The 21,619-nt window shown below is 45.5% G+C and overlaps 1 protein-coding gene across 1 annotated transcript in view; it reads left to right on the plus strand.

Annotated features, from left to right (window-relative positions):
• The window catches only part of LOC128894429 (zinc finger protein 729-like), a 49,264-nt gene that overhangs the window by 1,227 nt on the left and 26,418 nt on the right, over positions 1-21,619 (plus strand). The window contains exons 2-6 of the mRNA XM_054156159.1: positions 17,091-18,103; positions 18,587-18,856; positions 19,390-19,707; positions 19,941-20,542; positions 20,778-21,266. Coding sequence (XP_054012134.1) covers positions 17,117-18,103; positions 18,587-18,856; positions 19,390-19,707; positions 19,941-20,542; positions 20,778-21,266 — 2,666 coding nt within the window. The 5' untranslated portion in view covers positions 17,091-17,116. The remainder of the gene's footprint in view (positions 1-17,090; positions 18,104-18,586; positions 18,857-19,389; positions 19,708-19,940; positions 20,543-20,777; positions 21,267-21,619) is intronic.

Below are 21,619 nucleotides of genomic sequence, written 5' to 3' on the forward strand. Positions count from 1 at the left end.
TATTCGATGATTATCTTCGCTCCAAAGCAAGGTTCCGCTTCTTGCGTTGCCTTCGGTGCTCAAACTTGTCACTTTTTTTATTTGATTTATGTATCTACGGGAAAGTTACCAATATTCACAAGAAGAAAAAAGTACGATATTGATCTAGAAATCGTAGCTGATCGTGAGGTATAATCAAAGGATACGAGCGAAAACAGGAAGTTACGAATAAAAGAGCAAGCGAAATACAAAATAGAGAAACGGCAGAAGAAAATAATACACGCAACGTTTTGTTTAATTTTTTTTATTTCCTTTACTGAAATATATCCTCTGAACTCCTATGAATTCAGCTTCTCTAATAATACGAATCGAAGTAAGGAATGCGAACGGTTATCTTTGAAAAATCGACGTGAATGCAATAATTCTATATACTTCGAAATGAGATTAATTACAGTTTTGACGAGAAAGAAAAGAATCAATATTTCTCAAGTTTCTGAGGATAAATACTAAACGAGTTGCGAAGTAATTGTTTCGATACAGTTTTGGTTTGAAAATGTAGGAATCGCTTTCGAAAGCGTTTTCAGGGACTCAGCTGTTAAGTCAACTGTTTACGTGATGGTTGAGCGATCCCACAAAACAGTCAGAGCAACGTTTCACTGCTTCTTATTGGTTCTCGATGAGAAATCATGGGCGGTGCTTAACCCGTCTAACCAGTTTGGTCACCGGGAAAATCGCTACACTGAAAGAGCTCCATCGGTCGCAAGGGTGAATTTAACCCTATTTGACCTAAGTCGGGAGGACAATCAACCCCGCAGTCACAAATATCTTTCAAGTACGCAAACTCGACACGATTTCTTCGATCGCCACGCGTCGTCTCCTTTCAAAACCGTAAGTTCGTTTCACATCTGCGATAGTCACACGAACATTACGACGAACGAAGCAACGACATTTCGGAGCATCTGAAAAAAAATAAATAAAGATACGTACACAAAGCGAGCGGTTTGCACGGAGATTGTTGCAACAAGAGAACCGTTTCCCCCATAAAACGAAAGACAAGCTCGTTTTGGCTTAACGAAAATTGGAGGGGGATCGGCGAGCGTTTCGAAAACATCGAGCTCGGGGGACTTTTCTATTCGTCTTGGGTGCTCGTGGAAGGGGGCGTCAGCGCGGCAGACTGCTTTACGATAATTCGGGCCGGAGATTCGAGTCGGAAATAAATCGGATGGAGGTCGAAGGATACGAGTTGGTCAGTCCACCGTGGGTAGTCGGTGAGCCGGAGCTCGTTTTGGCGGGCACCGTCGGCGGCGCTGGCAAGGCTGGAGGAGCCGAGGGGAAAAGAGCACCGGCGTACCAACTACCAGGTTGTGCCCGCCTACCAGGCGGAGCCCGCATGATCTATAGCGTCATAGAACACCCCTGCCGTCGTGGTAGGAACTCGATGGCGACGCCCACGGTGTGGAACGTGCGCGCTGCCCCCGCCGTCGCTGCTGCCTCCGCCACCACTGCCGCCACTGACGCCACCGCCGCCGCCGCCACCACCACTGGCCCGCCGCTCGGATGTTTATGCTTTTGCCGGTGTGTCTCTATCTAGTCGCGGCCCCGGAGCTGCGCTGTTCCTCTTCTGCCGTAGCTGCTACCGATGCTGCCACCGCCGCCGCCGCCGCCGCCGCTACCGTTGTCGGTCGCCCGTTGTCGTTGGCGTTGGCATCGTGGTCGCCGTGGCTGTTCTACTCCTACCTCGTACTTATCCGGCTCCTTCCACCTTGCGTTCATTACCGCTAAACATTCCTGTCAATTAAAACTGCACCGACGCCCGATTTACTGCCAGCTCACCGTTCGTCCTTCGTGAAATCTCCTCCCCTCGCCCTGTTATATTTCGCCTGCTCAGATATTAACGGTCCCGTGGAAACCTTTTGCTCTCCACTTTTTTCACAAGTTTCACCGAACTCGCGCCACCGAGCCTCGATACCCCCAATCGAACCCTTCGTGCTTCACTAGCGCCGGCACAGCGGCTTACCCACTGCCAGCGATCAGTTCAATTTTGATCGAATAATAGAATAGTGGATCGACAGTGGATCAATGTCGATCGAGTCACGTCTCTTCGTATCGTTATTTTTGTACACGGAGAGTAACGGATAAAGTATCGTTTACCTTCTATTCGGTACTTCAGCATTTTATCTCGAAAAGAAGTTTGCCCACGGTGCTAACACTACCGTACTTTGTCTTTCGTCGATGAGTTTGACCATGGTTGACGAGGATCGTCCCAGCTATATAAATATGTCCTCTGGATTCGCGTAAAAATGTTTTTGTTTATTTGTCAATCACTCAAGCATTTCTTCGAGCTATTCGATCCATAACATTTGCCGAGGATGACGTTTGCATCGAAGACGTTATTACAGATCGAATAGATGAAATAAAATGCTCGAGTCGATTAAGAAACTAATTGTGATTTATTTATTGAACAATATAATTAACCATAAAGTGCGCGCAGCTGTTGTATAACCTGTCGTACGACGCGTCTTAAATGGCAGTGTTACGCTGTCGTATAACTATCGTGCAATAAATTGTCATGTTTATGGCTCCTGTAAGGTCACACCGCGCGGTGAATCTGCCGCACAAAGTTCAAAGAAGCATCGATTAAAACGCGTCCGTGTGTTTTTGTTGAAAAACATTGATCCGTTACCGACGCGCTACCAGATCGGCTTCTGGAACGTCTGTTATCGGATCGTTGAAATAAATGATTCAATTTGTATAGTCCAATGGATAGTAGTTGATTCGTTCAGACGCGGCTATGATTCATCGGATTGGATAGCTCAGTGGGCTGTGGGACGTCGGCGAGCAAACACGTTTTAGTTTTAAAATCCACTTGCACTTTGTTTATCCTTTTAATTTACGAGTGACGTGGTTGATTAATGCTGAATTATACCTATGATCTACTCGCTCGTTAATAAACGGCATCGCTTCGATTAAAGAATGAGTTGTAGAAATATAATTGTGTTTTGCATGCTGCAAGTAACAGGCGGCTAAGCTGCGTTTAGTTTATTTCGTTTCTATTTTGTTATTTTTCGTTTATTTTGTGTGCACATTTTGTATCAAATAAAAAAGAAAGATTCCAGAGAATAAATTTTACAATTTATAAAATGAAGTTAGAATTTATTCTCTGGAATCTTAGAAATATCTAAAAAATATATATTTTTTTTTTATAATTGTCGATGAAACGGAAAATCGTCGTCGTTACATATGCGATTTTAGTCTCTCGTGAGAGTCGATGAGTCACGCATACCAATGGGACAGCGAACATGTTAATTATGCATCATTATTCTAAATTTAAGATTTCAACCAGCCCACTCATTCGCTCCAATGGCATTCCGTTAACGGGCCCCTAGAAAGCGATAGTGTGAAAAAGGCCTAACCCACGGATAGGGAACGGCGACCTATCAAGGCATTCGTTCATCTTCAGGTAGAAAGAAAATAGTTAAATCCACAATAATACGATGAAATAAACATAATTGAATAGACGCAATTAAGTGAAATTAACAAGCATATAAACAGTGAACATCATTTACATATCTGTACACCTCTTAATGTTCATATTTTACCATATTTATTTGTAATGTTTGAGTTTCTTCTCAAACATTATTCTTATACACATTCATCTATATATCACGTTCATGCTTGCGTTCTGCAAATTTTTATTTTGTTTCCGTCAAGATCCTCGTACGCTTCCACTACTCAATTTACACGAACTCAATCTTTTTATAACATGTCGTACCTGTGCAAATAATTTTGCGAAACGACGTGGGAACTGTCGACACCTTCCCGACACAACCGATCGTTGCTCATAGATCCTAGTACCTGGCGTAAAAAGGAACCGCGGTCCTAATCGGTGCAACGATACTCATTTCGCACCGTTCCCCTTTCAATTTGGTTAGCACGTATCGTCGATGTTGGAAACGTCTCCTTTGAAAGGAATTTCTTCGTGAAGCTCCGTCGTATCCGTGGCGATCTCGTCACGCTCGAGTTTTACGCCAATGGTGCTGGGGGGATTCGGAGCGGCGGCGGCGACTGTCATAAAGAGTATTTTATTTCGACGATTGCGGTGCCGTTTTTGTTCTGGGGTCGCGAAGCGATCGTGTCGTTTCTACGCGCGTCAGGCCAATTCAACGCCGGCGACATTCGCGGCCCGACGTTTACGAGATCGTTTATTAGGTGACGTTCCCATCGAGTGGTTTTGCCGGGAGCTGGATCTTCTCCTCTTTTCTAGAATCCACGTTAAAGATGATTCCAACTTATCGCGATGCGCCATCGAGTGTCGTTCCACCGCAAAGGTTCCGCCAGAATTTCGAACGATTCCCGGGGTTATGCATCGGAGAAAACGAATTTCTGCCAGACGCGTTTCGGTAGTCGGGAGGAAGTTATTGTTGTTATTAACACGCAGATGTCATTAATGCAGGCCAGACTCCAATTTATAATGGAAACCACTTATGGATGGGGAAGCCACATTGGGAGGCCAAGTATCAAGTATTTCTTCGGATATTTTTTTTTATAGAGGAGAATTTATGCGAGTCTCGTGTAACTTTGAGAATATTCTAGACATGTTTCAAAATACATTTGGTAATTTTTTCTATTCAAATAAAAAATTAGTTGATCGGTCGATTTCAAAGTTTATATACTTTATATAACTTTATTTCGATACCATGAATGTGAAGTAAAAAATTGAGTAGAGAATAACGAATCCTTCTTATTACCAAACCACCATGCGAATTTAATTCGTCACTTTTCGCAGTAAATTTCGTACCGTGTCTGTTGACTGATAAATAATAATTAATTCTTCTAACCGTCGAAACCATTTTTCCTCGGGAATAGAGTGTAGGTAAAATCAATTCATGAATTCTACAATAAATGTCCTATCCTTTTTTTTTTTGCGGCGCAACTGGGGAAACATCGTCGGAAAATAACTTTTTTCCAGGAAAGAAGAGCCTCGGGGAGAGTTAAAAGAATCGAAAAACGTTGGCGGGCGCGCGCGTGGTACGCGTCAGTTGCGTTTGTGTCTCTCGGTGACTGCGGGGGTTCCTTTTACGAGCGTTCCCGTCGTCGGCGGACGAGACCGGAGGCACTAAACTTGCGAATATTTCGAAAGACGTCCCGTTATGCAACGACAATGTGGGTCAGTGCACAAGTCCACTATGTACGTTTGCTCGTTTTGTACCGTCAGCTCCCCCGCGGGACCCGAAATAAGTGCAGCTCGTAAAATAAAGTACAGCACACCGCTTTTCCCGGCTATCTATTGCGGTGGCACCATCGATCTTACATACGACGACTCTGGGACCTTCCAGAATTTGCTTATACATCCGCCAAAAATACACGCTTGTCGTTTACCGTAAGGCAACGTTGTCACAGTAACCATCGAACATTTCTGACGATCGTTTTACGATCTATCCTAAAATTGGTCCCATCATTATTTTTCTACGTATGAAAGGATAGGCCGGAGCACGATATTTCTATATTTCTATATTTCTATATCCAAAGATGAACCAGTTTGGAAAATTGATGACAAGTGAAAGTACCGATTAGTAATGATTTGTTTGTCGCGTTTCTTCCATCGAACAGTTGTTCGAATAAGTCTTTAGTCGAATTAGTCTAATTTCTACCAATTTTACCTCATTAAGAGGGTTTAATCGAGGAGAATTACTCCTATCTACGTTTTTTCTGAAAATAATGCTTGCCGAAGAACATGCACGGGAAAGAAACAGACACCTTTCCAAGTTCCGTACACTTGAACCGAAAGAAATTCTTTAACCGACGTTCGTGCTTCGTGAAATCACGTCCTGGATAAACACCAACCGATCGTAAGGTAAGCCGCGCAACATTTGGTTACGGCGGATACCGGTGAAATGCAGACGCTTGAAAATAGATCCACTATCGACGTTTCGTTTCCCGCGTTCGTATCCCCATAAATTCGTAGTGAAAAATCGCGTATACAAAATAGTTTTTCGAGCATCGATTGGCTTTTGTTAAATATTTCTCGTTCGCTGTCGAATTGAATTGCGTCTGCAGCTGTACGGTGCCGCGGCTTTTGCATTTATTTTTTCATCGGTCGCCCATTCTATTTCCCTCGATCAAGGAACGAACGTGTTTCGACGGTTAATCGCTTTCGACCCTTTTCCCGGAACGGAGCCGTTCCGAGCGACTTCGACTGGCAGCAATGAAGTATGCGGAATCGACGAACATGTCAAACGGTACCTCTCAAGTGCCTCTCGACGGTACATCAGATGTCTTTGAAAGACAGAAGGCAGATGGACGCTGAAATGGTTTATATGAAATCAAGAGAAGGTCTTTTTGTGATGCAATTATGTTGTCATAAAATAGTCTCACACTTTTAGGCGTAACCGTTATTGTTTACGCAAATGCATATTTTATATGCAAGATACATGTAAATTATTATAGTCATTGCGTCGATTAAAATACTCCTAAACAACGAGTACACTTCGGTTACGCCTTTCTCTACAAAACAAGCTCCCTTCTTCGAACCCCTCTTGGATACAAAAAAAGTCATTAATAAATTCATCAATGGAAATAAACAACGTAGGGAGCCCTGCTCCGTAACGTAGCCTCCGCGATTTCGAAAATAGTTTCGGTAGGCAGTCGACGATTAGAATTCGGCGCCGGATGGGATGTCCGCCGCTCCGTACTTGTTTGAAAAGAAGCTCCTTGGATGTTTGAACGCGGACGAATCGCAGACGAACCCCCACGGTTTATCGAATTACGACCGCATCGCGCGTTCCCTGAACCTGCTTTTTTTCATAACGATCAAAGTCCACGGTTACCGATGCATTATATTTCTAGCGAAGGATACATCAGCCGGTATCTCCGATCTAAACCATCAACGTCTGGCGTCGCGGGGCGCGGCGCGCCCGTACTTTAACGTTCTTTCCTCGTACCGCTCGCATATTTTCGCGCCCGTTGAAACTTTACGACCCCGATAAACTTCGCGGGTTTCTAACGTAACGAAATGTTTTTGGCGCGATCCGAGAATTATCGGATATCGAAAGCGTCGGGGATTCGCCGACGAACGTTCCCCGCTCCATAGCTGTCAGATCCTGCGAACCTGTTATGGAAGCCGCAGACGTAACGATTACTCGTTGCAATAATTTATACAGATTTCGAGTTAAGGAACCAATAGGGGCATATTATATTTCATTCGATGAGCTGGCTCTCACATGCTCGAACCTTTGCGTTCGATCGCTTCTTCGCTAGAACGAACTAGCAGTTCCAGATAATTTTGTAACCATTCGGTGAACTTTTTGTAGTTAAGGTAAAATGAATTTAAACTGAAATGATTGTGAGAACATATCATACTTTAATATCTGTACCAGTATCTCGCGCACGTAGACTGAAAAGATAGAACCCATTGGAACTTTTCAGTAGATTTAATTAGCTAAATATAGACTCGCATATTGTAATCACAGTAAATACTAAATTCTAGACTGTAAGTAATTGAAAGTTACAAGCCATGACACTGTAACAACTTATAATTCTGTATGAGGATTGTAATTGCTTAATTAAATAAAAAAAAAAATCTGTAACAGTATATCTTGATCAGTTGGTTGTTATTTAACCCGTTCGCTGCCAGGAAAGTTTAAAGCATTTTGCCTTGGGCGTCAAGATTTAATACAGATCTTGCATAAACTTGTATAAACTCCTGTATAAACTTATCCTTTGAGTAATTGCAATGAATTTGAACTGCGAGACATCTCGTAGTTGCCAGTGAATGGGTTAGGGAATATTTTTTGTTATTATGAAACTAGTGTATTATAATGCGAACAAAGTAGATGTTCTTTCTCTGTAAGTGTATGTAAGTATGTAGATAATGACGAAATGGTAGCGTATTCACACGACGAGAAGATATGGATAAAATGACATGTTATTAATGAAAAGGTGTACTATTCGTGGAATTGTTGAACTGTTTCTGGTTGGTAGGTACAATAATAGATTTTGTATGCTATGTCACCAATCTCGTTCTTCATAATGTATGATATTTAAAACGATATGTACAGAATATTTAAATCCTACAAAAGGGTACAAGGAATTATTCAACAAAAGAGGTCGTATTCTATGAAAGGTTAAAACGTATACTTATAATCTCGAAATGAATAATTAAAACGCAACCGCGAGTAAGGTATTAATAGCCAACGAGGTCGTTCCAAACATTTTCTTCTTATTCGTCGAAATCTTAGCGAACAAAATATTTCTAAAAAGTTTTGAAATATTCAGCCCTCCTTTCTTCGCTAAATTACAACAATGTAGTAATTATTTTATAACAATCTACATGTACTTTTTAATTAAAAAGAACAGGATGAAACCGAGCGAATCCTTGACATGCAAGGTTTATAAGAATATTCCAACAAGACATCAACACGTGTACCTTACTTCCGTTCAGCCTAATAAATCGTCGCGTCTACTGTCCCTATTAGCCTCAAGACAGTGTGAAAATTGTAAAAATCACGGTCGACGGTTAACGATGCAGGTCAAAGTCGTATAACAATTTTGGTGGTCGCGAGTCCAGTCGTCGTTGCAGAAGTAAGTCACGCGTTCGCACTTTACGCGACACATTTTCGCAACGGCGAGTACACGCGTAGAAACATAAATTCCGCGACGATATACCTTTCGTTTTATTAGGCTATATTACGCGCAGCATATAGCAGCGCCATATCCGTCGAGATAAATTATTTGTCTTTGACACAGGCGTCAACGCTGCTTCGTCGTACGCCTTTTATTTATTTGGTCGATGAGTAAACGTGTTATAAATATTGTACATTATAGCAATTGAATTATAAATTACATTGTATATTATACATTAGCAAAAAAAGTTGAGCAGATACGATGGATGTAGTTAAATATAGTTAAGTAAAATTCAGATTTTTGAAATTTTCTTTCTTTTTCTTTTTCATATCTCGGCATAGGTACCTAATTATGAAATTATGTTGTTCCGGATTCCATCCTTCCTTTTCGGAGTGGCGAGGGGAGGATTAATGTTTGGAGGAGGTGACAGATGAAAGATAACATCATAATTCGTGTGAAAGCTACTTCTATACTTCGGAATCATCTTGTCGATGACACCTCACCATCAATTCTACAGAAAAAGATGCAAAATATACTTCTCTTCCTACGCTTCTTTACGTCACATTCATCTATATCGACTGCCAACTCATTTTCTAGACACCAAGACCTGAATGTGTCAAGATCGTGGTATGATTCATCCAGTAAAAAAATACGAAGATTCAGCGGATTATGAGAACATTGTTTGGAGAACGATTTTATGTGAAAGTTTACCATTGGAATTCTATTGAATCGTGGCGAAGGTGGTCCGCATTGGAAAAAGTTGCAGCGACGCTAAAGAGACGGAGGCAAGCTCGTCGGTACGGTTATCGGGCGTAGATCCGCCAAACCACCGCTCAAGTGACTTCCAAATGTTTCGACCATCGTTGGTCCATGTTGTATTTAGACTAATTCGTTGTATCACTTAAAAATTGTACACGTCATTAGCGTATCGACGAAAATTTGGAAAAATTTCTGATACGCATGTGTTGAGTTGGCATGGACATTGGTGTATTAAAAGAAACGACTGATTGTATTGGCACTAAAAAATTTCGTTCCGATATCTTCTGTACAGCCTTGGTTTAGGTAGGAAATCTGCGAAAGGGAGAGTGCGTCTAAAACGTAACACTACGCAGGAATATCACGAGCTGACCTTCCGATTAAACTTTCTTCCAACGTCAACAAGGCTCATAATATACCCCAACTGTTTGAAAACAAGCCTGTTTGAAACATCTGGAGAACATCGGACCGGTGAAATTTTTGATTCCGTCCCTACATCGAAATTTCATGCTGGGTTAGATCGTGGGACGAAGACGGTCCAGGATGGAAAAACTTGGAAGGACTCTGGAGGACGAGTTCGTGACGGGTGATGGAGCTGGAAGCGTTGAAAGACGGTTCCGCGAGGCGATTCAATCCGTCGTACGTCGACGGTGGAGGCTCTAAAACGAAATCTCCTTCGGAGTTCGAATAGGCGCGATTGTTTCGGGTCTGGTAGTCGAGTATGGGTCGAGGGTTGGCGTGAATGCGTATAGCAGCGGCAGCATTCGTAGAAGGTTCGGTGTAGGGTGTGCGGCGCTTGGTCGTAAGGGGTCGCGAGGAGAGGGGTTGTGGGTGGCCAGGGGTGTCGGGACGGAGTGGTATGGGGTGGTTAGGTGGACGAGGATGGGGGTGGTTGTCGACGATAGGGCGAAGAAAGAGGTGGAGGAGCGCAGAGAGAAGCCGAGGTCCGTCGGTATCGATCGGGCGTCTGCGGTAGATTGACACGTGTCATGGCCGCCTCTCGGTGTTCGAGTGAACGAGGTAGCTGGAGAAAGAGGGAAGCCGTGGCCGAGTGGAAGGCGGCGGAAAGGAGAAAAGGAGGGCGGCGGTGGCTCGTGGGAAGAAAGAGAGGCCGAAAAGGAAGAAAGGCGTGCGAGACGAGGAAGGTGGCAAAGGCGAGCGAAGCAGTCGAGGGGATAGCGGGCGTCGAAGGTGGAAGAGGAGGAAGAGGCGAGGGTGGTTGGCGCGGGGAGGAGGCGAGGGAAAAGGACATTAAGGTGCGTAATAGCCAGCGGGGCGAGCGCGCACCGCCGCGGCATCGATTAGACAGAGGCTCCCTCGTCCCATTGCTAGGATGCAGCCCTCCCCTTCTCCTCTTCCTCGACCCACCGACATACTCACCCTCCGCGCTATATCCACCCGTCCACCCACCCACAACCCATACTCCCGACCGAGAGGTCCCCACGACCACCCACACCACCCGCCCTCCACCTACTCCGTCGAACTGGAGAGCCCCCGAGTACGTGCTCTACATACACACTCGTGCGCTTATGTCAGTTCCTGTCCTGCCGTTGCTTCTGCCTCTGCCTCTGCCTCTGCCTCCGCTGCTACCGTTGTTACTACTACCGTTGTGTGCCACCGCTCGGAAAGAGAGCGAAGGACAGAAACAGACGGCGGAACGGAAAGGGATGAGAGTATCGCGAGCACGGGGACGAGCAACCCGCGGAAAGAGAGAACGAGAAGGAAAAGGAGAAGATACGAAAGGACGGAACCTAAAGGCCGAGCGCGAGGGATAATAAGGGGGAATGAGAGACGTAGATGTAAAGGGTGAGAAGGGAGGAAGCAGAGGCTACGCTAGAGGGTAGGCGAAGCCACCTAGCTATCCCGTGGCACCTACACACACCTACACACGCGATGCCGGGGACACCAACGTCTAACGTCGTTATAAACATTAACGGAGCGGCTCAATATTCCCCGGACCTTGCATCCCCTGCGTCTACCTTCGGTCCATCTCCCTGCTAGACCGTCCTCCACCTCTTTGCGCTCTACCTATCTCGGACGCTCGCCCCGTGGCTACCTCGCCTTCCTAACGCTTTTCAGACCCTTCGATTCGCGAAGGCCCGACTACGCACCTACAAGAATCTCGCGATACCTAGCATTTTTTCCATCCACGCGTTCCGAAAACGCGTTTCGTAATTCGCGTGGCAATTACTGATGCTTCCTCGGTGTCAACGTATAATACGATCCACCGTGTGTCAAAGTGGCATGGGTCCAAAGAAAGAGTATCAAATTAAATTTATAAGAACGTTAAGCATCCAATGTTACTTAACCTTTTAAACGAGAAATTACTTGTTAGCCGTACTATGCAACAAGATAATTCTTAGCGTTAATGCTAAGTGCGAATTCCTACCAAATGTGCCAAAATTCGCTATCTTCCAGGTGATTATACAGGGTTATTTAAAATAATGTGCGATGGTACATTCCGCAAGAGAATCAATGTTCCAGACGCGCGATAAGTGGTTGAATCTGCGGAGCTATTAGTTGCTCTTGTAAGAAAACTTCATGCGAAAATCCCGTAAACTTACTCGGTGAACTTCACCGAAACCATTCGTAATGGGTGCATTTGTAGAGCAGTAAACATTTGTGATATTTCAAAAGTAACTAAATCAAGGGTAGGTTTGTTCGATGCCTTATTAGTTCGGACTAGTCATGCGGGAATGTATAATTTAATCATGAAATTACGTCGCGCAAGAGTGGTAAAATAGAAAAAAATGAGCGGACATTGTTTCAGAATCAGTAATGAACAGGGGTATCTAATATTAATACCTAATTTTATACATTTCGGCTCATGGATCGTGTTTCTTAATTCTATCTTTAATGTTCTATCTTTATATCATTGGGGTCCTGTGACATCATAACGCTCAATTTTCTTTTTACCCTATGATATTAAAATGATAAAAAACGATTGTTTAGAAGTATCTAACAATAATAATAACTACCTTTTCAGTAGTAGAAATTCCACCCTTTAATTTGCATTTTGGTAGAATCAAATCAGACGATCCTATCCCGAGTTATAACATTTCAAAGTTTCCTATTTTATAGACATATATGAATGACTGAACCAGTGGCCTACATAAATTCTGGGAAATGCGTACGCACGTTGTAAGTAGTAACGTAGTAAATATCGTAAACACGTAGTATTTCGTGGAAAACGAGAATTTCGTTCCTTTCGAACGATTTTGACGAAACTTGATACACAGGGGTTTTTGATATCGCTGATTCCAAATCTGAACTCAAAATTAAAAAATTAAAAATGGTGGATCCAATGAAGCGGGATAAAAATCGAAAAACGATTCGATTCGAATGAAACTTGGTATGTAGGGGTTTTTGGGGGCACTGAATCCAAATCTGAACTCGAAATTTAGAAATTCAAAATGGCGGATCCATTACAGGAGGACTAAATGCGAAAAGTGACTGGATTTGAATGAAACTTGGTATATAAGGGTCTTTGATCCTAAATCCGCTATTTTGTTTTGAGTATTAAAAATGAGCACCGTGTAAACTAAAGTCAGCGAATTCGACCGGACGCGCTGCAACTATTATAAAAACAAACGATCCGTGGAAATTACTGCTCGAAGGGATCGGTCGATTTCGGGGCGGGCCAAACCCCTAAAGTTCTTAGTCTCGCGGGAGTCGGAGAAGCGGGTCAAGAAGCTCGGCGGGGATTGAGTCATAGGTGCTTACGGCCTTCGATCCGAGATCGTCTAATTTCGTTCGACGAGTCTCGTAAAAATCTTTTCTTTGCCTCTTTGCGCTTTCTTCCTCTTATCCTTTCGCGTCCTTTCGTCCTTCGATGCTCGATCTCCGCGCTACAGTAATCTCGCGCGTTATTGCCCGGCAATTCGAGGCAGAGATCGTAATAAATACGAGTCGCGTCGATTCGGTCAGTCTTTTCGATCCGCTGTCGATGATCGTTTTCCTTAACCGTCGGAGGGGTCATTTCTGACCCGTGCTAACACTCTTCACAGTTCCAAAGATAAATTTCAATGCCAAACTTTTGTCTCGAAACAGGCTTTCGGTATTTGTATTTTGAAAACAAGTTGTGGCAAATTTGTTATTATTTTTGGAACAACAGTTAATTTTAATGAAAAGGTGGTAGGTATGAAAAGGACGTAGTCAGTCGGGTGAAGTTCTGCGAGGGTCAGAGCGCTGATTATCGTTAATTGCGGTTGATATGGAGGAGCGAAGGGGACGCGAAACCCTCGACCATATTCTGATCGGATTAGCGACACCGATCGGTGCTGTCGAGGACGAGGACATCCCTCTTCGAGATCGAGGATCGTGGATTTGGTAACTAGAGGTGTTTTGTTAACACAGAACACGTGTATCGTACATGTGTTTCTGAAGCTAGACAATTCTTGGAGTAGACTAGAAATGTCCTTACTTGTAAAAACAAAACTTTCTTCACTGTGATCGCAATAGGACTCGTCTAATAATTCCATTTACGCAGGGATGTATTCGTCATTCTTTATTCGTTATTCGAAATAAAATTTTCCCAACTTTGCTTATAAGGAATAAAGCACTAATATGATCGACGCTAATAATAAGTGAGGCTTACGGTATTAAACAATGTTGATGTTGGTATTATAGGCGGAACTAAGCTGAATGCGAGAAAGTTCGATCCACCTCGTGTCATTGCATGCCACTTGAAAACATTGCAGGTGAAAGCTCCTATAATACTCGGTTTTCTTGAAGCGTATGCTCTGGCGCTAATTTAACCTCGCGTGGCATCGGAACTGAGGGAATTCGTCTAGTTCGTGCGTTCAACAAGTATCCGTCCGTCCCTCCTCTACCTTCGGCGGTTCTCCTTCCTTCTCGTAACCGCGGCTAAATCGCAAAGTGACCTGGCGTCGACGTATCTCGCGAACTTCTGGTTACTTTTCATAGTCGCGAATCGAGTTTTGTCCCTCGATGTTGTTGTTTAGAGCTTTAGGAACACGAAAATGATATTAAAAAACCAGCAGGTCCAGGACGAAATGCTCGCTTCGTTTTAATGGACTCAAAGTAATACACTCACTGATCTGTCGATACTGAGTCTGAATAAGTCTGAATCCATTTACTAAATCGAAAAAGGTAAAGGCTCGCATACGAAGATGGAGCATTTGATTTCATATCATTCTCAATTCCCTAGCACTTTTCATGGAACTTCTGGCACAAAGGGACCGAGTAGAAAGGAACAGGCGTCCGTCAGAGATTCCAGATTTTCCCCAATAATTTTCCAACCCCGCTATCTCGTTGCAAATCGAGATGGTCACCATGGTAGCAGGTGCGCTGCGCTTTTTCCGTGGCAACGACGGGTAATAAGGGATTAGTCGTCGGTGATCGTCGATCAACGTTAACGCAACCATCGGTTAGCTGGAAGTCTCCGCCGCGATACGTCAGAGTTGGATATTATATTGACGTATCGACGTCTCGACGCTGTCCGCGGCCCTGCTGGCCAATTAACGGGCTTTCTTGTTTTTCCTACGAACACTCGTAAATCTCGACGGGATCTGTCCACTCGATTTAGTCCTCTTTCGCCTGCCTCGATGATCGTTCGTACCTTTGTCAGCGCTCGCTCAGCGCGTATCCGGCAAGACGATACAATTAATATCGCTGCTCGACCGATTGTCCCCCAGCACAGCAAATATTTAATTTACCACGGCCGTTCTACGCGTGTAATTGGGCCGCGTTTGTCTAGCTCCGGTCGTGTTTGTTTGGCCGGTCGTAACAAACACTCCGATTGCGTGACATGCTGATATCCGAGGATACTCGTGCGAAGACCCATCAGGATATTTCGTCGATATACACGCCAAGGTGATACGGAAAGGGAGTCCACGTGATCTAGGATTTCGGGACTGGCTTGCATTTCGAGAAATTAGACTCGGGGTGATAAGTAATTGAAGAGTTCAAGAGAGGAACGATCATAATGGCAAACAGTATCAGTTTCAGCGTTTGAACTATAGAGAATTGAGACAATTGGGGTTGATATGCATCGTGGTAGTGTGGATACTATTAACACGATGGTCGCCACGTCACCCAGAAATATGTGACAGGATTTTTCAGTAAGGAACCAAACCCTTGGTCCTTTCTGATCAAGTTCCTGTAGCAAGGAATGGTATAGAAAAGAGCCAGTACAACGTCAAAGACCCTGGACCAAAGTCTGCATAGTCAGATATCAAATAGAAGTACGAACATCCCCAACCCCCGCATTACAATAAATTTCAATACACAATCATTTCCAATTAACGCATCCAACTCTGACGCATTCCAAATCCAAACTACTCCAAGTGACCCCACCGAATTGTAAAAACTCTACCTCGTGACAGGTCGTGCATACAAAGTCTGAGCGTTCGAGCGCTACCGCCCCAGATCATCCGCGCCGATATTTCCTAATTCCTTTACACTTTTCGCGCAACTTCCGGCACGAAGGAACGGAACGTCGAGGAACTAGAGTCCGTCAAAGGAACCAGATTTCCCTGATAATTTCCGAGACCCGCTATCTCGTTGCAAATCGAATTTTCGAGTCACGTCAAAAGTAAACGATCCGCGCGTGAAGCGATCGGGTCGCGGGAGGTGGCGGTAGCGTGTTTCGAGCCGGATGGAAATCTCATTTGGTAGTTTTCTCCGTTTAATAAGACGAGAGGTAGACAAGAGAGGGCGAGAGGAGAGAGGAAAGACGAGAGACAGGGTGTAGGGAGACGGAGCCACGAGGTCGCTGCCGGTTCGCAGACTTCGGAAAGGGGAAACGGAAAGGGCGCAACAAGGCCGGGGGTAGAGGTAGCGGAGGGCGTCCGGGCGACTAAGGGGCGAGGGGTGCCGAGCAGCGGCGGTGGCGTCGGGGTAGAAGGGGCGACGGAGGGCGGCGGTGGATGGTTGGAAGTAAGCAGGGGTGGGTAACGGGCTGGGGGAGGACGGAGGGCGGCGGAGGGTCGGCCAGGACTGGGAGGCGAAGTGTCGTCGTCCGAATAACGGCCAAGCGGCATCGACCGATCTTCCTACCCCTAGTTCGTACGAAGCGTCAACTTGTTTCCCTTCTGTTCCGCGAATATCGGACCTTCAATTTGCCCGGTGCGGTTCGCTAACGCGGTGCACTGCCCTCTCGCGCGCAATCCATACGCGACCCGTCAATCCCTCACGAACACGCTCCGTTCTCCGTTCAGGACAACCCTTTTTTTCCTTTCGACGACCGACCTTCCGTCGCGGAACCGTCCTTTTATCCGCCGCGACCACGAGGCGTGGGGAAAATTCTTTTCGACGCTTGCTAGAAAAACCTTTCACGTAATCAGCCAATTCTTTTAAGAGTCGATTTCGAGGAAATCCATGCCTAATCTTTTCATATGTATCGCGCAAGAGAAAAAAATTAAGAATCGCATATTCTATGAAGTTAATTCCTAGAGAGTTGTTTCGAAGCAATTCGACTGCCTAGTCGCCTTAAGAAGCTATCTTCGCGTAGAATAATGTAATCTTTGGTCGCATTCAATTTTTACAATTCTCTCTTGTATCTTGTATCTCTTTTTCTATAAAGTTTGATAGAAAACGGCAAACGGTATACTTGACTCTCTTCTCATTCGACACTTCTTGCTATATCATTAAATGCCTGGTGATTTGCTGAGATACCCGTATCGCTGAGCTCTCCGATTAAACATAAATTCGAAAACCTTTGGCAACCAACTTTTCGAAATATACATTCTAATTAACGCGCGTATTTTCAGTCGAAGCAAACAACAACCGATGATCCATGGAGAGCTACGAGGACGACGACGACACCCACTTCTGCATCAAGTGTCACCTGACGGTGCACGGTCTCGAGAACTACGTACGACACCGTCAGTCCGGATGTCGGCAACCGGACGACAAGAACGTAGCGGTTCGCGTGTCGCCCACGACGCCTACCACCGTCACCTACCCCGAAATACTGAACGCGGACGCGTTCTTCAGCTCGTTGGAGCTGCGGAGCAGCGCGAAGTCGAACCCACGGCGTGGGTCTGCCGCTATGCTGGAGGACAGCAGAAAGTTCAAGAAGGAAGAGAAAAGGAAGAAGAGTCAGAAGACGCAGGTGGACGGAGAAGAATCCGCGGCGAAAGAGAAACTGCACAGCATGCTGCCAGGTGTATCCGAACTGGACGACCCGACCGACCCTCTCTGCATCCCGTCTCTGGTCGGGTTCCCCGACATCGTTCCTTCCACGTCCAGCAAGCCCGCGAGCAGTCGAAACAAATTGAGCCAAACGATGGCCCACGTCTCGACTAGCATAGACGGCAACGCGTTCCCCGTTAAGCACGAGCCGGAAAATTCTTTGGAGGGTCTGATGACGTCCAACGAGTCCAAGCAGACGGACAGGAAGCGGCACGAGGAGACGCAGAGGATCGAGCACGTACACCAGACCTGGCTGGAGGACACGATACTGGCCGAACTCGCAGCGAACAACGAGAATAAAGACTTACCCAGATACGAGTTCGATTACCAGCAAGACGAGGACTCGGACGACGATATATTGGAGGAGGATTTGGAAGAGGACGAGTCCTATACGGAGTCCGACGACGGGGAGGATCGGATATGTCCACCAGATGGACATACCGGCGGCAAATGGAAACCTGAATTGGAGGATCTTCCTCAAAATATGTCTCAACTTCACGACGACGACGTGGAGCCCGAAGACGAACATCAAGAACATCCGCCGCCGACTTACACGGGGGGAAAATGGCGGCCGGCGGAGACTTCGCAAGTATGGTTCTGGGAGTGCTTTTTACGGTGCCGTTTACGTACAGGACGTTTAAGTGCAGGTGGTCGACCTGCTAGAGCCTGATTCCCCAAGACGAAATTTACATTCTTTCAGTTTCTAAACTATGAGGAAGGTATTGCATTGCTGGCTGTAAATGCCCAAAACAAATGTATATATTCTATAATATATCATACAATTAAATTACACCTTAGTTTGACCTTCACATCATCAACAATTAATCATGAAATTTTGTCGCGCAAGAGAGGCAGAATTGGAAAAATAAACAGACATTATTCCAGAACTTTCTATCGACAAAATTAATATAAAGATACGAAATTCATTATAAAGAGTTAAACGCTATACCTCTTCTATTCAATGGAAATTTTGAACATGATGTTCACCATTGACGTAAAGGCCTAAAAGATGACCGTTCAGTCCCATTCGTTCGCCATCGTTCGAATAACCGAAGCTCCTCGTCTTTTGCAGAAGATCGAGGAGTACGAGTCGAAGAGCAACGTCGGCCAACCACCGCCAGGACACACGCGAGGGAAATGGGTACCGGGCGCGCAAACGGATATCGAGTCAGGATATTGGTGCAGTCCTTGCGGCAGGAAGCTCGCCTCTCGATTGGTCTACAACAGGCATCTTCTCTCCGATTTGCACGCCAGAAGGAGCATCCGCGAAATCGATGGAGTTCTCTGCCTGCCGCGTGCCGCGAACCTGCACCTAGGAAAAAAGACGTCGACTCGCAATCAAGTAACAATCAGTGTGCTCGTTGTTCGTGTTAATTCCCACTCCCGATAACAACCTGCCCGCTAACTGAAACCTTATCAGTTTCCTGCACGACTTTGTGCCTGGTCGTTGCTCGAATCGACGAGTAGAATGTACGAGGCGAGGGTATTTAGTTGATTATTAAATCCAACAGGATGATTTAGTGGCGGTGGCGCGCAAGAAATTGCTAACAAGTCACGATTACGTGTCGACCCTTCTGGGCCACCCTTCAAGATTTTTTTTTTTTTTTCGGTGCATGGAATCAAGTTAATCGTACAATGTACAATCTACGCGGAGCAGAGAAGTATTTTTAAAGTTAATACATTGTAGGAGTCTAAGAGGTAAAATAAGTCATGGAGATTCGAACTCACGCTTTTTCTACACGATCGATTCTGCAACCCTACGATTCGTGTTTTTGTTTGGTATGGAGGGGCATATATTGTAGAAGATACTACGAATAACCACTATCGAACGGTCTTCATTCAACAGAAGCGCTAATTCGCGCGTCTGATTGACAGGTAATGAAGGAAGCGCCCGAGGCAAAGGAAGCAAAGAAGGGTTTGCGTAGGAGAGAGAAGGAAATCCTCTGTTGCGAGATGTGCCATACCCGCGTGAGAAGGACACAAATGGGCAAGCATTTGCTCTCTCATTATCACTGCCGCGTCGCGGGCGTAAATCCTCGCGGGCCACGAGCGCGTCGCTTTTTACTGGAAAATATGGCGAATGTGGTTCGGCAGTGCCCCTTCCAGTGTTCCTCGTGTCGCTTTTATTGCAACACGGAGGAATCGTTTCTACTTCATTGGCGTTCCGATCTTCACGCGAAGACTCTCCAAAAGGTATGTATACGTAGCGCGATCGGAAATGTATCGAACCACTTTGGTCCGTCAATTTTATTTTTAATCTATTTTTGGCGCAATTCCTCTCTTGTTTCAATTCGCGTATTAAAAGATATTTATGGTGGAAATTTCGGCACCTTGAAGAATGTTATTTTGTTTCTACCCAGCTCGTAGTCTCTTAATGCAAATTTATGACAGCGATCATCAGCTTTACGACCGATCCTTCTTCCCAGATCGCTGGCAGCTACAAGTGCACTCCTTGCGAGTTTTGGTGCGAGGACAACGACACGATGGATTCCCACTTGTCCAGTACGAGTCATCGAGACGTGGTTGCGATGATGAAGGGTTCCGTGCCAGTGGTAATCGGTCGTCAACGAGCGTTGCCCTGCGGCAGTTGCGATCGCCGATTCCGATACAATTTACAACTCCGGTTGCACGCTAGGGAAACCGGTCACCAGGAGAGTTCGACCGCCACGGACGCGTATCAGCAGAGAATCGAATGCAATCTGTGCCACCAAACTTTTCGATCTTTGGTGGCCCTTCAGCGTCATCAGTTGGCTTGTCACGTCGCGAAGAACAAGGACGAGACAAACGACTCGAATCAGTCGGGTCCCTATTTCTGCTCCTTTTGCTCGATGAATTTCGCAACGGCGCGGGAAGCCGTCCTGCATCGACGAACGTCCAGTCACAAGGAAGTCGTGAAGGCTCGGAAGAGCAAAGAGAAGGGTCTGCCGACGAGCACGATTCGGGAGTGCCCTCATTGCGAGAAGAAGCAGGTGAATTTGGTGGAGCACAAGGACCATCTTCTTCGATGTCATCCCGAACTTTGTCACAGGTAAGCTGGATCGATTACAGTTGCACGATACCGCTCGATTAAATGAGAAAGGAGGACGTTCGAAAATGACCATTTTTTCTGTTTATCCTAAAGTGGTGAGAATTTGACTTTGTCGCGATGGTACTATCCCCTTCCAACTTTATTTTCCGAGCAACCCTTCGATGCGTTAACGCGCGACAATGATTAAGACTGTCATCGAAACTCCCACTGTAATAAGTAATGTTTGTTCCCTCAGATGTCCTAAATGCGGGATGCGGTTTGCCCTTTCGCAAGACGTGACGAGACACACGAGGGAGAACAACTGTCGCGATAATAACAAATTAAAGGCGACGAAAACGGCAGCCGTCAAAGACGAATGGAAATGCCGCAGCTGTAGTTTCTCAACGGATTCGCGGTCGGAATTCATCTTTCACAAGGCTCTTCACTCGGGGACCGTACGGGACGATAACGAAGATTCTACCAGCGACGGGAAATCGAAGCCGAAATATTCCTGTCCCATTTGCAGGAGGACCTTCACGAAAGTATCGTTGCGGAATCACATCACACGTCACACCGGCGAGCGTCCGTTTCCGTGTTCCAAATGCTTCGTGTCTTTCAAGAGAAGAGCCGAGCTGAACGCCCATCAGAAAGAGTGCACCGGCTCGGCCAGGTCGGCATGGTTGGCCGAGTCTAACCGGAAACGCAGTTTCGTCTGTTCCGAGTGCAACAGCGCTTTCTACACGAAGTGAGTACGCCATTTGTTCTTTGGCTTTACGATTCCGATCGTCGATATTGCTTACATCCAACAGAAACTGTCTGCCCTCTCTTCACCCGTCTCGCCGTCTCGCTGTCTCTCTCGGGCTCGAGCAAAATTATCGGCCGATTAATAATTTTAAACGATCGTTCCGGAGAATGGCGCGTAAAAGTAATTGCCCGGGCACGTTCTTCGTGTACCGGGAACCCCTCGATAGGCCGCATGACGTACAGCAAACATTGTGTCGTGACAACAATGGGTTTAACATGGAAAACTTGCCGCATTATACGGCCCCAACAAAAGGATCGTATTTATCATGAGATTTCCAGTTAGGTACAATTATA

Source organism: Hylaeus anthracinus, unplaced genomic scaffold, assembly GCF_026225885.1.
Source record: "Hylaeus anthracinus isolate JK02 unplaced genomic scaffold, UHH_iyHylAnth1.0_haploid 0, whole genome shotgun sequence".
Lineage (NCBI taxonomy): Eukaryota > Metazoa > Arthropoda > Insecta > Hymenoptera > Colletidae > Hylaeus > Hylaeus anthracinus.